A 19,257-nucleotide genomic window follows, 5' to 3' on the forward strand; every position below is an offset into this window, starting at 1 on the left:
TCTAAAATCCACTACTGTTTCTCTGTTTTAAACCACAGGGTCAATAAAAAGATCAATCCAAGAGATTCATTTGAATCATGTGATACAAATTGTGCCAACAGCTGTGCTTTTCTGTACGTGAGCTATGCAGTGCAGTGCATAGTATCTAAAAACCGAAACTCCCAAAGCCTGTGTGAAGTTGCATAACTCTGCAGGTGACTGTGTTTGTGTGTCCACGTGGGAGACGGGTCAGAGCACCTGGAGGTACCCCCTGGGCTCCAAACTGTACCGCGCTGTGCAAAATCTATCCTGGCTGAAAACTGGAACTGGATGGTCACTTCGCTGAGCTTTGCTCCATCACAAGGTCATGGGAACCTTGGGAGGATTTAAGAAATGGAATACTGAAAGCTGCAAAGCTGATTAAAAAATAATTTAGACCTTGATTCACTTCAGTGTTTAAATACATGCCCAACTTTCAGTGTGTCAACGTTCTGCAGATGCCAACAGGACTGCTCACAGACTGAGGACCCATGGGCTGGTGCAGACCCTCAGCACACGGGTGTTTGCAGAGACCCAGCCTTCGTGTCTTGGTATCAGTTTCCACTAACTGCATTCACAGCACCTAAGTAGTCAAATTATGAAAGATATCTACACTATCCCATGAAGAACTCAGGTACTTCTGAGCTGTCATTTCCTTTTCAATAACTCTATTTTTAATCTTTCTTCCAAAGAAGCCATCACCATTGAGTAAAAAAAGATAACACCAACTCTTTTTAATATGGTCAATAAAGTTGGGTTTTTTTATTCCTCATTATTATTTTAAATAAGTATATGAAAAAGAAGTTGAAAACTTCTGCTGTCTAGTATGAAATGTTTACAGTTTGCAGACTGCATCTGCATTTCAAGCAAATTCTCTTGCAAACACTATGTATTTTGTACAACAGCAGTGCAATTTTTTAGTTGTAGATTGATCATCTGGCTACAGGCAAACTTTGAAAGCTTTCACAAACGATGCTTGTGTTTTAAGCTTATCAGTGGCTTTAGATACAGAATTCAGATTTGTATCAAGGCTTCTGTATACCTGGTGGATGAGCATTGCATAAACAACACTGGTGCGCAGCCCTGAAGGAATCCATCCTAAAGCTTGGCTCAAGATGTTAATTGCAAGAACATTGGAAACTCAAAGGCAAATAAAATAACAAGTGTATTTGTGCCAACAGAAGCTGTTTTGTTTTGTTACTTGTTCAATAGTAGGTATTCAGCAAGATACATGACTGGCAGAGACAAAGTTTATTCCTATTAATCATACAGAAGAATGAATATTTATTATTGAATAAACTCTGACTTTTGACATTCTCAAAACCTCCAGCTCCATAATGATGTGCTGGAGCTAGCTGCATTGGCTTCACTGCTTATTATACCTATGCTGGCAGAGAAAAATAGCATTGTAACCTATGTTGTTGCTTTGCTTTGTGTATTCTGTTGATGTACATATGTGTATATTTCCATTCCTGGTCTTGGGGGCGTTTTACAACCAGTCTTACTTCCCTGTGTAAATGTATTTGATTGGTGATGCTTGATCCTCCAGGATCAGGCTGTCTGTCTCATTGAAGGTGTCACTTTCACCGGAGTGATTGGCATTTTTTACTCTGTTTAGCCGAGACTGCAATCGTTCATGTTCTTTTCTCAACTCCGAGTAGGAATGGGAGAAAGTGTGGAATATTGATGTTGCAGGAAAAGACATGATGAGAATCCCACTGAGGATGCTGCTCAGAGCCACCATCTGGCCAGGGACGCTCCGTGGTACCATATCTCCATACCCCACCGTGGTCATTGAAATGATGGCCCACCAGTAAGAAGCAGGTATGCTTGTAAATTCAAGCACCTTCCCAGATTCATTCTCAGCAAGATAGACCAAAGGAGAAAACAGAGTGACAGCCACGCATAAGAAGAGTAAAAGCAGGCCGAATTCCCGTGTGCATCTCCGAACTGTGAGGCCCAAAGTCTGCAAGCCCAAGGAATGTCGGGCAAGGCGCATTACGTACAAGATCCTCAAGGCACGTAAAACCCGTAGCACCAAACCAACCTTCTCCAAATATGTATTGCTGCTTGGCCTGTCGTCTTCCTCATTTGAGTCATCTTCCGAGAAGATGAGGGAGATGTAATAGGGTGAAATAGCCAAGAAGTCAATGATATTTAGGGGTCCCTTGAAGAACTGACACTTGCTCCTTGCCTGAATGAATCGGAGGCAGAACTCCAGGGAAAACCAAGCCACACAGATGGTCTCTATGACGAAGATGTAATAGCACTTCTGGGAACACTCACCCTGACACAAAACAAAAAGAGAATTAAATAAAAGAACAGTCTGTGAACCAGAAGACAAAGGAACAAAAAGACTAAGGAAGAAGCAATATGAATCTTTTTGAGTCACTGGTATGAGAAATGAACAAATCCCAGCTAGCAGCTAGTCATATGGCAGCCATGTTTCAATGGTGTGTAGACAATGATGAGCACATGAAAGATCTCAGTGACCAGATATATCTACCTGCTTATTTTTATTATGCTGCCTCTTCCAGTCTAAATCAATGAAACTTCTCTGTGCGTAGAGTCTTGGCATTCACTCTCTAAGTCCCAAATAAGTCCCACTTTCTGCTCCCTCCAGGGATGCCCCCTCCCTGGAAGGGTTCACGGCCAGGCTGGATGAGGCTTTGGACAACCTGGGCTAGTGGGAGGTGTCCCTGCCCCTGGCAGGGGGGTGGGAGGAGATGATCTTTAAGGTCCCTTCCAACCCAAACCATTCTATGATTCGGTGAAATGCTGTGTACCCTGGTGCAATTAAAAGTGGCTAAGAGATTAAGGCATCTGGATCCTTGGCTCAGTTATGCCATACAGAAATCTTGTTTCTTTCTCTACATGCAAATGTTTTAATTTAAAGGAAAATGAATATCCACCCAGTAGGTGAAACTTGCCTTGAAGAATCCTCTTCCATTATCAAGGCCATATGCTACAAGCACCGTTTTCTCAGTTTTGTTATCAAAGGAATTGCTTTAGTTGAACTACCTTGGATTCACATTTTTTATTTTCCTGGGCTGAGCTTAAAAAATTAAACTTCTTTTGGCCTATTCTAGTGAAACAAAGAAGCAAGTGTAAATTAACTCAATTATTTGAATAAGGAAGAGATGACATTGAGCTTTGTCCTTCAGTGATAGGCAGCCTCCAGGTTATATCCATCCAAAGAACGAGCTACCAGAGGGACACGTCGGTTCCAGGGACTGGGGTGTACACACTGCCTCCTTCATCTGCACAAGCGTCTGCTTCCTGCATTCCAACTGCAGAAAACAAACCAGGTCCTGAGACCATTTTTTGCCTTATAGAAGATAAAAAACAGCAATGAAGGCAGCATGCACTCATAGCCGCTGGACAGCTCCGCTGAGGGGAACACACACACGGTTTTTAAATGCTGGTGTCACTGCTTTCTTACACACCCTATCTGTCCTACTGGTGAATACATTCCTGTACCTGTACAGAGAATTGATATGTTCTTAACAAACCTCGTCTTGTGATTGGACTGATGCTAGCTTTTCCCTTTTGAGCACTGTGAATAGGTTTGTTGAAGAATTACACCTAACAGGTACTTGTATGGTATTTTTGCAGTGGCATGCTGCTATTTACATTAAGTTGTCGTATCGGTGCAAATATTTGGATTACAGTTCCATCTAACCCAAAACCAGTTCAAGTAAACCGGAGTCTTTCATGGACTTTGGCTGACTTTGAAGCAGCCTTGTGTGCTTACCTTAGCTGCTCACACTGTCAAAACATTGGCATATGAAGTGTACAGGGTTTGAATTTTTGGTGAAAATGAGAAATCCCAGCTATAACTGGGAATCAGAGAAAGGGATTGACTAGTATCACAACCCATTGAAATTCCAGGCTCAACTCAGAGTATGTGTTGTCGCTGCGTGTTCCAGAAAACCCAAATGTAATAGACGATAATTTCTTTTTAGATTTTTAAACTGCTTGAAAATTATTATTTAGCAAATAGGTCTTTCTAGCTACAACATTGGTACATGGAGCCTTAGCAAGATTAAAGAGTCTTTTCCTTGTGTTCCTGAGAGACTTACATCTCTGAGGTGTTCACAGCTGTGAAGGTCTGTGCAGGGCAAGAACCTCCTTTTGGGAGAGCAGAGTGGCCGTGTGTTGTTCAGGAATAACTGCAGACCCCTGGTTCGTGAAAGGCTTTTTTGCAGCCTCTGTAGAATGAAGCCAAGGCTGCTGTACGCATCTTTCCTGATAGCCCATATCTGAAATTAAGCAATTTAGAGGAACAATTCCTCATACAATGTTATCTATTCTCAGCTGGATACTAATTAAACTTACTACCAATGTTGAGTGACCCTCCGCATTGCAATGCGATGTTAGTTTTTTAGAGTGTCCCTTGTGATAGAATTACTGCTGTTCTTGGGAGTAACAAGTCTTTTTGTTCAGGCAGTGTTTATGTCAGTGCCTGTCATTGTCTGAGACTCCCCCATAGAATGGTAACATATGACCTTACGTGTATGTTTTACCCTGTCTAACCTTCAGAACAATTTAGCTCTGTAGCACTGTTCGGGGATTTTTCCTCTTTCTGCACAGACTGTCAAGATCATCTTTTATCTCTTAAAGTAAACGTCTCAAAGGATAATGAAGAGTTGCTCCTGCTAGAGTTGCGTGTACAGGATCAGGTTATAGCCCTGTTTGAAGTCGTTGCTGTGACAGTGCCCAGAGTGCATCGATGTTTGCAGAGCTGCTGACTTGGCTTGATGAGATTGCTTGCCATCAGCACTTGTGTTATGCAGCGTTCACTTTTTCTGAGTTGTAAGTTATTTGTACAGTGCAGCCTGGACTCTGCAACAGACCTGCCTGTGGTCACTCGAGTGATGTGGCCTTTGAATTATTCATTGTTCCCATCAGGATTTATTTTATTTGTTGCGAACTGCGCTGAATTTGCAATACATCTGTTACTTATTTACCTTTATACATTTACAGGTGGCGTTGCTCTCAGATCGTCATGTAGCTTTCACTATTAATTCCTTGGAAAATACAAGAAAATAAATTTTGGTTGTTGGGAATTTAACCATTAAGATCTAGGGCATCTTTTGAATTGAGTGTGAAATTTCAAGGTATAGCATTGTAAGGACTAGTTGGGAGATTTTTTTTCTTCTCTCCATCCTCAGTTGCCTTAGTATTCCCCATAGAAAGTTGTGTAAGTTTAGAGGAAGCAATTTCTGCACTCAGCTTCCTAAATGTGTATTTCATTTTTCAGAAGAGCTTCCTTCAACTCAAACTTTTCAGGAACGTTACTGTGCATTTTATTTCTCCTTTGTGCATAGTTGTGGATGTAAAGGCTGGTGAGTTCCCCCCTGTTAGCACACTTTGTCTTTTTTATGTGCTTTGAAAAAGACATTTCAAAAATGTTTGCATATGATTCAAACCACAGTCCCATTTTCTGCTGCAGCAAACAAAAGAGTGACAATATCACAGTCTCTGTGACTAATGCAGGGAATTCTGTGCTTCATTTTTTTGGAAGAGACAGAAAAAGAAGGATGTGTTTTCTTTAGATATACCTACAGTCCGTGAAGGCATGCTGCAAAACCAGCTCTGGGTCTCAGAGGGAACTGATTTACCCACGCAGCACAGTAGTTCTGTATGGAGGTGACTAACTTGACCCCCAGAAATAATGTAGCCGGGCTACCCTCTCGCAGCAGGGCTCTGTCACTCCATTGCATGGCATAGTCTAGAAACTTCCAAGCCCCTTCCTCTGCCTGCCTCTATTTCTCTGTCACCAGTGTCTAGAAAGAGATTGATTTCACACTGGGAGATAGATTTCATCCAGTAAGTTTGTGTGTGAATGTTTTCTATATTAGGAATATTTATATATTATGTGATATATGTGACATGGTTTATACAGAATATCCCTTTCTAATGTCAGTCTCTTCGAAGATCCTTGATTGTTTTGAACATCCTGTTCAAAAGCGGCAAATATTGGAATGATAAGAGTGAAAAAGAGGAAATATTAAATACCAAAGCCAATTTCTGTTTTTCCCAGTATTTTTGATGATTTTAGAACTCACAGTGCCTTATGTTCCACTAGCAACTGTTGTCCAAAGAGCAGGCAAAAAACTTCAAATACTATGTTCTTACCAAAATACGGATGCCTCTATGTCAGTGGTGGATTTCAAATTTGCTGTTGTCACCAAATTCCCATCAGATATTAGTTACTGTCAGTGAACTGTCAGATTATGGGCAAAATACTCTCATCCATGAAAGGGGTTTTTTGCATACATGGCCAGTAAAGGAGTTTCTGTGCCGCAGCAGCTTCTATATATTTCCTCTTTCTAAACAGAGCAGAGACATTTGGGAAATTCTAGTGATCAGTGCCTGCCAATGCAAAACACAGCAAACAACTCCCTCTCTTCTGAGCTTTTATTTTCAGATCTTTGAGTCAAGTTTGTCACTGACATCTTTCTCCTCCTGACTGCATTTTCACATCCAAAGTACCGTGGTGTAGTAGAGCCTATACAAGCTCCAAACCAGCATGGTGTTGACTGCGACCATGAGGGGAAGTTGAGGTTTTATTTATAACTGACCATAACATATTTTGCGTGGGCTTTTCCAACAAAACCCTCTGACATGTTTTACACTACTGTGGTGTCAATCAGTACTTGTACTATCATCGACTGTAACGGGAGCACAGTTATCCCAAAGCCAGTGGTGAGTGAGTATCTAACTCTTCATTCATCCTGCAGATTTGCTTTTGAACAATGCAAGAATTTATCAAGATTTATGGAGCTTGTCTCTAGCTGAAATTCTACAACGTATGATATAAGTGTAATAAAATGAGTGCCTGGTATTGATCTTACATATGAAGAGAGCATTTGGCTCAGCAATGAAGGAAACAATATTTTGTGTGTAAAAAGATATATGCTCAGCCTGATGCGTGAAATATGGAGTGATTTCTTAAATTTATAAACCACCTCAAAGAAACAAAGTTTCTGTTTCAAACTTGTGTACCACCAGAGATAATCAGCAATTCACGCTTCCTTTTCATTGTTGCCTCCTCCTGTATAAGGCGATGGCTCATTTTTTGGGTTCTCTTATGGACTGGAATGTTTATAGCGTTACAGTAAATTTGCTCAGTTTAGACTCCTTATATTGACTTCTCTTTATATATGAAAAAATGTGCTCATAATAAAACATAAGAATGGCACTACTGAGTCCAGTAAGCCCAGTGCCCTGTTCCAACAGCCTGAGAGAACAGATGCCCAAGGCAAATCTGCCAGCTTCTGTTTTCCACTCCAGAGCTTCCTGAGCTGAAAGTGGGGTTTGTGTAAGGAAACCGAATTGCTCTTCTGTAAACCTGGCCCCGCTGGAATGTTGGGTGGAGGGGAATCTCATGAAGTTCAACAAAGGCATGTGCAGGGAGGAATAACCCCATGCACCAGTACAGGCCGGGGGCTGACCTTCTGGAAGCAGCTCTGCAGAGAAGGACCTGGGAGTCCTGGTGGACAACAAGATAACCATGGGCCAGCAACATGCTCTTGTGGCCAAGAAGGCCAGGGGTATCCTGGGAGGCATTAGGAAGGGCGTTGCCAGCAGGTTGAGGGATGTGGTCCTCCCCCTCTCCTCGGCTCTGGTGAGGCCACACCTGGAGCAATGTGTCCAGTTCTGGCTCCTCAGTGCAAGAGAGACGTGGCACTACTGGAGAGAGTCCAGCAGAGGGCTACAGAGATGGTTAGGGACCGGAGCACCTTATGAGGAAAGGCTGAGAGAGCTGGGCCTGTTTGGTCTGGAGAAGAGGAGACTGAGAGGGGATCTAACCAATGGTTACAAATATCTGAGGGGAGGGTGTCACGAGGATGGGGCCAGACTATTTTTGGTGCCCAGTGACAGGACAAGAGGCAACAGGCACAAACTGCAGTATAGGAAGTTTGCAGACCTCTGTTGCAGCCACTGTCCTAGGTTGTTCCCCTCCTGAGGACCTCTGCCTGCCTTAGTCCTTGCGTGAATTTGTTCCATCCTTGTTGTCTTTCTCTGTCCCCTTTCCTTTCTGAGGTGGAGGGGGCTGAGACTGCAGTTCAAAGTGTGGGTGAGATGTAGGTTATATAGTCAAATTTATACCCAGTTTATGATCAAGAATTCAATAAATTTTGCTTTTTTATTGTGCACTATTTTAAAAAGTTTCAGCAAGTTGGATCTACGTAGGGACAACACTTAGAATGTAATATTTCTAATGGTGAGAAATTGGGTGACTGGTAGGGGTTATTGAAGCCAGTTAACGCTGTTCATGATGACATTAGTGATTTGTGTCAAATAATCTATTTCCTGGTTCAATGGCGAAAGTTGCACCAGTGCTTGTAGAACACTCTGCTAATGAGTACTCCTGGATCGGTGTATGGATTATTTCAGAATCACATCATCCCTACAGAGATTGATATTTTCAAAGCTTGAGAGTGGAAATCAACATCTAAATCAGCAATATGTATATATGTTGCTTATACAGCACACTTAGGAGAAAAGCAAGTAATATTATTTATGAAGCCAAGCTGATAAAAGTCCTTGAACCCAGCTAGAAGTCGTCATTGAACCACTGCATGCAAAGGCTGTTATTGCCAGGGTACATTTATAGAAACCAGCTGGCTCATCATCATAAAACAAATGAGCAATGGACAGAGAGGATCTGAAACCTCTTCCCAGCTAGATCCAGCCTAGATGCAGCAGTGATTGCTTCCAAGTAAATGCTGTTTTGGTGTTCAGTCACCCGTACGAAACACTCTCAAAACAAAGCAGGGAAGGAACTCATAAGCAATATGCTTGAGTCTTTGTGATTCAGACTCCTACTGGAGTCCTAAAGGAGAGTTTCCTTAAACATAGGACCTGGACCTGCTTGGCACTCTGCAGCCGAAGGATGGGCTTGCCAGAACATCAGCTTTCACACCAGAAACGTGTCTGGCAGAGTGGCTGGTGCAAGGTCACAGTTCACATCTGCTAAACTTACCCTGGCATGTCCAGATTTTATTTGGCAGGTTCAAGGCAGTGGCTGCTCAGATCCTCCCCTCTGATCCCCACACTGTTTGTGGACAGGGACCAGTGTCCACTGAGGCGGTGGCAGATGGGATCATCCTGTATTGTGGTTACCGACCTGCCTTCTGCCTGCTGCTGCTGTCCAGCGCTTACAGAGAGACTGATCTCAGCAAGCCTGCTCTGCTTCCAGTCTGGCCTTCTGGCCCACGCAGACAAAAATATAAAGCACTCTGCGTGGAGGATTTAGGAGCAAAACTCGCAGGAATTCTCCTAAGCCCAAGGTTGACATTTCCTGGGCAGGGTGCTGTGTTCCAGCCTTTTGCACAGCTCAAGGTTATAGATGGGCAGTGCAGCCTGGTCTACAGCTTCTCCGCAGGCAATGCCCTCTGGGGAAAAAATACAAGCTACTATAACAGTGCAAAAACAAGCTTTGGCTCTTGCTTTTGCCTGTCCACAAATGCAAGGCGGTGGGTTTGCGGGGTGAGGCTGGGAGTCTGCAGAGTAGTGAGGCAGAGCAAGAAAAAATGAGGTCCCTGACCAGCTCCCGGCTGTTCATATCCCAGTTCACAGCAGGAAATGAACAGCTGCAGGGGAGAAATCTCCTTTGGCTGTAAAATGATGACTCAGTTAGGAAGAGTTGTGCCAATCTCCGTTCCCTGCATACCTGGAGCTGTGGATCCAGCTGCAGTGCTGCAGGTACTGCTGAATCACTGCGACCGCATTGCCGCTATTGTTTGAATAATTAAACCATGCTCTGCTGAATCCAATGATGGTTAGGGAGAACTTGAAAACCCTCTGTTATGGATCACTTCAGTACTCGGATTTATTGTTACAGCCTGATGCAATAAAATCAAAAGGTTTACAGCCTGCTGAGAAAGAGACTGTAACCTGATTTACAGACGATGAGCTTGTTAAAGGAGTGCTGCGTATTCTGATCACAGACTGATTTCCCACTCACTTTGCTTTATGGGAAAGAAGCCTGGACTTATGAAAACATTTACTACAACTAGTACATTTGAGGAAACTAAACTAATATTGGGATTATATTAATGTGGACATTAAAAAGAACATAGAAGGAATTTATTATCTCTGTATCCAATGTATAATTATCTCCTCTGGGGCAGGAGTAGAACTAAAGTAAAATATTTCAGTTAACTTTTAAGCTTGGGTCCCTACTCTACAAACACCATGAGAATCAGTCTGAAGAATCTGAATTTGATTTAAAGCAATTGGTGACCCCAGAGTGTTTGCGTTAGGAGAAAGATGTGGAAGCATTATCTTTTTCTTGTTTTCCTTGTAAGAAATTTAACAGACTTAATTTTGTAACTGTGAAGAGCGATATAGTCAAAATGATGAGGTATTTATCTGGGACTTAGGGGGATAACCTTCAATTTCCGGTTTTGCTGCTGGTCAAATCATTTGCCCTGTTACTGATTCTTCCCTGCTTCTTTCCTGACTGCATTTTAAGTTCCTTGGAGCAGAAACTGCCTGTTATTGTACCTGTGTAGTACAGTGGGGTCCCAAATATGGTTGAATCTGTTACAAGGGAAAATCCTAGTGCTAACAGGAGGTGCTGACACTGTGGGAATAAACACAGCAGATGCAGTTCATAGCCCTGATGCTGCAATGAATTTAGCAATTAGATTTGCTCAGAATTAAAATACCAGATTGTGAATTTGACTGCAGCAGTAGACTGAAGAGTCCTCAAATATTTCCATCATATTCAAATATGAAAGTTCTAAAACACGTACAAATTTGGGTGACTGTTGATTTTTAATACTTGATGCATTATTGCTGCAAACTTGGAGGATGCATTGATTTCAAATAGCGCTTCCCTCAGAGCAAATATCCATCTTCCCAAAGAAGGCATTTATTAAGAAATCATCTGTGCTGAACCCCTTGAGATGAGTCAAGTGAGGAAGGTAAACAGGATTTTTCCCTGTTGTGAATATTACAAATTCGAAAGCAGCAAAAGGGAAAAGCAAGCAGGATTCCCAGTGAGGAACACGTGTTGATGGACTGCCCGTTGCAGAGCAGCTGGAACAGCTGGGTGTCCCCCCAGGATAGCGTGCAAAGCCGGGAGACTTAGTGCTCTTGGGATACAGCCAAAACTGGATGAACATAAGGCAAACTAATAATGTCTAATTGTGCTTTCTGATCATTGGACCTTGTACTGGCAGAGCCAGCTTTTGAAAACCGTGCAGAATCCATTTACTCTCTGGAGTGTCCAGACTTTCTAAAGAAAAATTGTTTTCTGTGGCAGCGAGGGTAAGCTGAGACACAGATGTTCGGCAGCGTCTGCTCCCCACTGGTGCCCCTCTTCGGTTATGTAGAGCAGGGCTTAAGTAATGTGAACCTCACCAATGTTGTACATTTTAGATTTAATGCTGAAATATGCAATTGTGTTTGCGGATGCTTGGAAAACTAATAATGTGGAACTATGTACTGTAATGGTGCAATTTCAAGGTCAAAGCTTTTGACGTTCCTGAATGGATATGCAAACCTCTAAAAAAAGCAGATGCCATAAAGCGACAATTTCTCTATATATCAGAGTCCCAGGCTTGAATATTCTGATTTCTGTTGTTTCACAGCTTATTTCTTGTACCTTTTTTCACTTGTTATTAATTTAACTAATTCAATCCACAAAGCAAATAAGTTAGCTGGATCCTACTGTGCCGAGTACACCTGGTAGACTGGGAGTTTTTTGGTGCTTCAGTGAAGCACATTTTCCTATTTGCTGCAGGACTTTCATTGCTGGTCAAAACGGTTAGAAGAAATCAGAATTGTACTAGATAACTAGATAATTTAGGAGAGTGAGTGTCCGCAGTAAGTGTGCTGATGAGAACCCAGGAAAATGTACTGAGTAGATGCAATGAAACAAAAGCACATCCAGCTTTGTTTTCTTCCAAGTAATTTCAAGTCATATGTAGATACCAATATATTTATAAATAGGCATGCACACATACGCCTTTATAGTCTTACACTTTTAAATGAGCATTAGAAGTGCTTCTGGAAGTCGGAATTTCATTAATCGCTTTGCAATAGAGCAAGTCATTCTGGGCCATGCTCTGTGGGATGTGTGCTTGTGTTGGAAGGGAAGTCTGACACCAAGTTACTGTGAGACACCCCTGCTTCCCAGGTGTGTTCTGAAGAGAGCCCACTTCATTAGTAGGAGTCAGCTCTAGTAATCGAAAAATTTTTTCAGAAAAGCCTTGTCTAATCAGCTAGAAAATTATTATTTGATCAATATTTAGACCCCCTAAATGGTAGCCAGCAGTCTCTGCCAAAATCTGGCGGTCATATTCAGTTTATGAAAGGTGATTGCGTCTAACAGTTGGTCAAATTACACTTTGATGAAGGGTCTTTGCAGACTACATGAGCAGCAGAACTGGGTTTACACCTTGTCAGTGACACTCTCCATAAGAATTATCTCCTCCAGTCACTCCCAAGTTCTTTGGGTTTCCCTTTAATAAGTGCACTGGAGATACTCAATGTTATCTGCAGGTTAGGGGCAGGGATGGAGCTTTATGTTTTATGTTATTGCAATGGATTTAATAGCCTGAATGCTGAGGATATACCTCTCTCAAGCATATCTTCCCATACTGAACTGGCTAGGTACAAGTCAATGTGAATTTTTGTAATTAATGTATTTAGCTGTGGCAATGGTAACCTTGATGAAACAAATATCTTGGCTGATTTTCTTTCTCTTCACAGTAAGATCACTAAATTGTTTTTTCCCTTATAAAGTAAAATTGCTCCACTTTTAAAGAAAATGTGTTTCTCAGCAGTTTCCTCTAGTGTACAAGCCAAACAGGCTGGTTTTAGTATCATACAGAGCATCAGCAACATCAAACGTTGGAAAACATAAGTCAGGGCCTCTAGAGTAATGGTGGGATGGAAAAAATAATTTGAAAATGGTTCTATATGTTAGGTACTGGGTTCTTTTCCTCTGTTCGTGTTTTCTGGATTCTCAATGCAACCAGAGACTGAAGACTTACTCTTTTAAAAGGAATTAGATTTTTACATAATCAAATGACCCCAGGAATGGGAGTTTTAAAAAAAATGAACAATCTAAGTTTCAAGATAAAATCATTAGATCTGACAATATTGGTTGCAGCTTGTGTCGGTTGGGTTTCATTAGGTTATATACCATCCGTAAAGCAATTACAAGCTTCTCAAGGTCAGTTGAGAGGAAATGCAAAAATTAGTAGTAACAAGGTCTGACTGCTCACTGATCACTGGAGAGGAAAAGGAGAACAGAGAACAGACAGTTCCTGCTCTCTTAAACCACCCTTACATGTGGTTTGTTGGGAGCCATCTACCCGGGGAGAAAAGGATTTGGTTGTCACTGGTGCTGAGGGACAGGGAGTGGAAATGTCTGGGGTTTCTTCTCTCCATCTCTCCCCAGTCTGCTTGCTTTCCTGAAGAAAAGACCTTGATGGAAATGTCTGGGGTTTCTTCTTCTCTCCATCTCTCCCCAATCTGCTTGCTTTCCTGAAGAAAAGACCTTGCTGGATCCTTTCTGCTGAGTCATTTCTCTAGAGGATGCCAATTTTAGGGACTCATTGCAAGAAACACGTGTTCCTAAAGAAAATCCCAAGAGTGCTTCAAAGCAATCTCCCTGGCCAGGCTCCTCTGCGGTGGTTTTATTCCATAGTTCTCTGGTATAATGATGTTTTTCCCTTGGATTAGATATGCTGAGCAGTGACTACCTCAGTTACACCTCTTGGATCCTGATTGCAACTCTTATGTGGGACTGGCACTTCCAGGGAACTGTGATGGGACTTTTGCCTTGCGTCTAGTGGAATAATCTTAATTCCTTTATTTAGGGGAAATAATGGTAGATTTTGTCAATTCAGCTTTCTTATCCTATATGTGTGGTCTCTGATTCAGGAGTTCTCTCGGGCTACCCATTCAGATCAATAATAAGCAGAGTCCCTCACCTCCAAATACGTCTTTTTTTCTATCTCTACATACACATGTGCCTTGTTTATGACATTTTGCTGATGCTATATTTGCTTCCTGACTGAAGACAGTTTGGTCTCCATAAGGAACAGATGCAATTATCCCAGGTAAGGATGTATTGCCACTGGAGGATGTGATGGTTCATTTGTTTTATGCCCAAATAACATAATTTGTTACTAATGAGTCCTCTTTCCTTAACATCACGTGTGATAAATCCTTTTGTATATCTGTTTCATGGTCAGACTTAAACTTGACATCACTAGAGTTCTACATTTATTGCGCTGGAGTTTTCCTGAACTTTTGGCCTCCTTCGCCTGGGGCTGTTCCCTCTGGGTTGGGATTCACAGCAGGTGCTTATGTGATGTATAGTTACAGAATTGTTTGCCCATCTATCTGTGTTTTTCTTTCATATCTCTAATGAGAAGGTTCCTAAATGTCATTTGACATATTCTAGAGTGTGTCTGTGGTATCACTTATAAGTTGTTCTTTGTTTTACTTTCGGCTGTATTCCTTCCCTTTAAGCTAACCCTCCTTTCCCTTTTCTGCTGCCCACAGAGATGGCTCCTTCCCTCCCCTCTGGTTGCCAGGGTGACTGGGTTTCCCTGATGCGGATGCTCTTGCCTTGGCTCCTTGCCATCCCTCTCCTGGAGACTGGAGTTTTCACTTTCCCTCGGACGGTGAGGACTCCTGTTTGCTCTTCTGCCTGCCCGGGCAGCTATTCTCCCTTCTAAGCAGACCTGGCTTAGCAGCTGCTGAAAGGACAAGTGATTTCAGGCGCCTGCAGGGTGGAATCAGCCAAGCCTCTGAGGGAAGTGGAAGTCACCTTGTATTCTTTTTCTTTTTTTTTTTCTTTCTTTCTTTTTTTTTTTTTTTTTAAATTTTTTTTTTTGACTCTGATCCTTCTTGAGCTGGAGTCCAGCCAGTTCTCACTCCTGTAATGTGCCTGTGATGATGAGAACAAGGACCCTAGAGTGGTACCTGTGCAGCAGAGGTAAAGCTTTTTTATTTGCATTTCGGAGTGGATAAATTCAATTGCCAGTGTTAGTGACACTGGAAAGTAGATCCTTGAAGTATTTGTAAGCACTTTTATGCATAGAGGTTTTGCCAAGCTTTAACTCGGAATTGAATAAACCTCTGGATGGGGCATCTTTGAATTCAGGTGTGGAATTACAGGTTGTTCAGAACCTTTGTTGAAGGAATTTGACTCGTTTTTTGTCACTGAGCAAACAGATACCCTGTGATCTTTATGTTCAGCCTGAAGAGCCAAAATTTCAGATTCTGCATGCCTGTCCCAGGTTGCTGGTAAATGTGGCCCCATCTTGGGCTCACTTTCAGAGGTCAGCCAGTGAACAATTTTGAGTTACAAATCAAAGCAGAGTTGCAGTTTGTCTGGGTGTGACTCAGACACAACCAAGAAGTGGTATTTTTAGTCAATTAAGTTCTCCAAGTTGTTTGTCTAGTTCTAGCTAAAATGCTCTTTTGAGATCCCAATAAGAAAATCAGATGTTGCAGGCTAAGCATTTAGGGATGGAAATTTAGGGAATTTTTCATCCCTAGAGATGAAAAAACTACTATTTAGTAGTTCATATTCTACGGTTTTCCACAAGACATGAGTATTTTGTCTCATATATCCCCCTGTTTTCTCTGGCATAATTTTAAATTATGCAGATAACAGGACTTTCAATACTCTGTTCTGTGCTTCTGGGACACAATGCAAAGTGCATTAGACTGACGCTGTAAGTGTAAATTATGTAGTGTTTCCAAATATTTGGACAAAGGCGGTCCTTTGCTCAAGTTCATCTCCTCTGCACTTTAAACATTCCAGCTTTTGAGCTTGTTTCAGTCCATTTTGCTTCTTTTTAAATTAGTGATATATATGCAAATCTCGAAGAAGTAATGTCATCTGTGTTTTATAGGAAATCCGGGAACAGCAGCTACACTGCAGCTACCGGATATACTTATAACCCTCAACGTGGTTCACTTTCTAACATATGGTTAATTATTTTTAAAACACACAACATATTCCATCTAGCTGAGCTCTGAAACATTATGTGCTTGTTCTTTTGCATGAAAAGTGTTTAGAAAAGCTTTTTCTGTAGCGCTTAGGAAATGAAGATAAAATGCATGGGGCTACTTCCATTAACAAAGTTAGTAGGAAGCACTTGCTGGAGCAGAGTGTGTAATGTTTTTACAGCTTGCTGGAAGAAGGATGGTCTATATTTAAAGCACTTCCTTGGAAGAAGCATTGGAAGAGTGTTACAGTTTTTCCTGACAAAAGTAATAGCTGTGGAAGTCTGTAAGAGCACCAGACTTATTACTGAAAAGTAATATTCTTCCTATGCAAATGTAAGTTGATATTCAAGGGGTTAAATGGAACAGGGAATGGTCTTAAATTTCAGCCTTCTGTGCAGTCCTTAGTTTTATTCAAAGACATCAAATATCATGACATATCTTCACCGTGACTGTGCTACTTTGAATTACTGCTTGAGCAATAAAACACATATAGATTTTTGTATCGTACACACCATGCTGTGCTATAAATTTTAAAAATGGCTTTATTCATCGATATACAATACTCTGAGGAGTGTCTTGTAGCAGTGGTTGGGGCAGGGAGTTTATTTGACCTGGATTTCCTCAACACTTTTGGAAGGAGAGTTTGCAAATGAAGTGGAGGATTCATTAAAGAGATTACTCAAGGTTATTTGATTAATTTGGACTCTACTACATCTGAAATAACTTTGGATTGTTACTTTCCTCTGTTTTATTATTAGAGTAACAAATCTTTAAAATGCTGAAATATTCACAACAATGTTATAGAGAAGATCCTTCATGTATGAAACGGGCTTGATTTATTTGCTCTTAATGAATGTGGATGCCACTTGAAAAGGGTTTAAATGCAGTTAGCAGTTCAGCTGGGATGTGGCATTACTCCTACAGTATGTACATGTATAGGTGGGTAAATGCAGAATTCCATTAGCGTGGAGTTACAGTTTTTGGAGGCACAGCTTTAAGTATCAATATCTGCGAAAACAGTTCATCTATCTCTCATCCTTTAATCTTTATGCAACTATTGAACTGTAACATTATTATGGGAGAAAAATTAATGACTATTTTTTTCTCTTTAATGATTTGACTTATCACAAGGAAAGACATCTGGCTATTTTTAAAAGTAATGGTGACAGAGGAAAATATTTCTTTAGCTGATGTGTCCAAATGAGAGACTGCTTGTAACTAGAGAGTAAAGCATGTTGAAGAGAAAAATCCCCAGTGTGTTTGAGTGTCCCAGTGCTAACAAGTTAACTTCCAACTGCTTCTTAAGAAGGAAAAACAATGCTGCATTAGAGAGCTGCAGTGTATTTCTGCCCAGAACCTCTTTCCTGTATTTTGGCTGACAATTAGTAAAATATTTTGTTCACATTCTTCTTAACTGAATATCACTTTGAAACTGATAGAAGAAATTTAAGCCATTCTCGCATTTTCTGGTACAGACCATTTCATTACCAGAGGCAGTTTTGAACCTCATCGCTATGGGTTTTCTGTATCTTTTTATATCTTTTTAATGATTTATGCCTAGCAAGACAGGCAATTTTCTTTTAACTCTGTAGTTAGACCAGTTAAAAAGGACTTACTTACCCTGTCTTCTTCAGCTCTTAAGTCTGGCATTGTGCTAACACAAAGGCTTATAGCTGTGGTGGCCACAAAGAGAATGGAGAGACAAGCAAAGACTTTGCCTGGGAGTCCTGACTGGGGATTTTCTACCATATCTCTCAGCCTGTTCATAAACTGTCCAAATTTGGTCTTCTCATCCAAGACACATGTAGCTTCTTTGCTCCTCCGGAGCTCTTCTTCTTTGCGTACCTCAGCCAACTCTTGTAGTTTTTGAAATAATTTTCGAAAGCAGCAGTTTTCCAGGTTGGATTCCTCAATCCCCCAGTATCTCAGCTCCTCCTGAAAAGACAAGGCACACATGTCTCTTAAGAGCATCAGCTTCCCTGCTGCTAGGAAGCTGACAATCATCCCAAAAGCATTGGGGTTCCTGTCAAAGAAGAACTCATGGGTGTCTTCATCGTAATCATCACACAGCTGAATTATTTCTTCATAGCTGCTGCAAAACTTCAGTTTGCTCAGTCTGGTCAGGGGAAATTCATCTAAAGTACTCCAAGGTAGCAGGTACTTGATGCCTCCAACATTTATCATGATCTCTGTCTTCAGATCGACTGCAGAGACTTGATCAGGATGGTAAATCCTCCTGGCTCTTTGGTAATGGACCCCTTTGACAGAAGGGGTTTCAACAGAGACAGGAAAGAAGTGACTCAAAGAATTACAAGAAGTGTAGCTAATGTTACTATAGTCTTGATCACTGCCTCCAGAGAGAATAGGCATCTCCAAGAGTTCTCACCGGGACATCCGAAGTGGCATCAGAGCAGGGTTATCTGTCAGCCAAAAGATACAGGAAGGAAGAAAAAACATAGTAGAGGTTATTCCAAGAGAAAAGGTGCTTCAGGCTACTTTTCTAAATCACAAAATTAATAAGTGCTTGTTTTGTAAGTAAAAGTCACCTCTATGCTTCTTCCTGAAATCTGCAGCCTGTGAACGCGATTTGCTTTGCAGCCTCATTGGTTGTCTGGCAACACAGAGACACAGAGGAGAGCTAAAGCCTCATTCATAATTATCGCGAAGGGTTGGATGCCTGCAAATCCAAATGCGAACAGATCGGTCTGGTCTCCGAGCCTATCTCGGTCATCGTTAAATCATTGTATTTTCTGGTAGTTGTCGCTTTGCTTTCTTGTTTCTAGAAGCCCTGAAATACACACTAACTCAACTAAGCTGCTTAATAGTTTTTAGAGTTAGAGTGGTCAATTAGCTGCCATCAGCTGGACGTGAAGTTCTTAATTGCTTTAACTTGAATGCTCGGATCGCAATCTCTCTTCCTTTCACTGCACGCCTGTTCTGCCTGCCTCTCAGGGGTATTGCAAGGATTAGCTAGTAGAGGTTTGTAAAATGCCTTAAGAGGTAAAGTGCTGTATAAATGATGACTATTCTTATCCACCTGGTCTCACATCACTAAAAATTACTGAGAAGATAAAGGGAACATTTGCCCACCCTGGAGAAAACTTTGTTACACGGGCAGAAAGCAAAGTATTTTATCAGCTCAAGAGGGAAAAGCGATTGAAAGATGCCCCCCCCCTTCACTTTCCTCATTCAAGAACAAACCCCTGGTTTTGTTCATAATCTCTAAAGAGATTCAAAGGC

General features: G+C 41.5%; 1 protein-coding gene across 1 annotated transcript; it reads right to left on the reverse strand.

Moving 5' to 3' along the window:
- Positions 1-1,519: 1,519 nt before the first annotated feature.
- KCNG4 (potassium voltage-gated channel, subfamily G, member 4) lies at positions 1,520-18,387 on the reverse strand. Its single transcript, XM_010077691.1, has 2 exons — positions 17,638-18,387; positions 1,520-2,305 (listed from the first exon to the last, which is right to left on the reverse strand). The coding sequence occupies exons 1-2, from the start codon at positions 18,385-18,387 to the stop codon at positions 1,520-1,522; spliced, it is 1,536 nt and encodes a 511-aa protein (XP_010075993.1).
- Between the last annotated feature and the right edge of the window lie 870 nt (positions 18,388-19,257).

The sequence above is a fragment of the Pterocles gutturalis genome, unplaced genomic scaffold (assembly GCF_000699245.1).
Source record: "Pterocles gutturalis isolate BGI_N339 unplaced genomic scaffold, ASM69924v1 scaffold5708, whole genome shotgun sequence".
NCBI lineage: Eukaryota > Metazoa > Chordata > Aves > Pterocliformes > Pteroclidae > Pterocles > Pterocles gutturalis.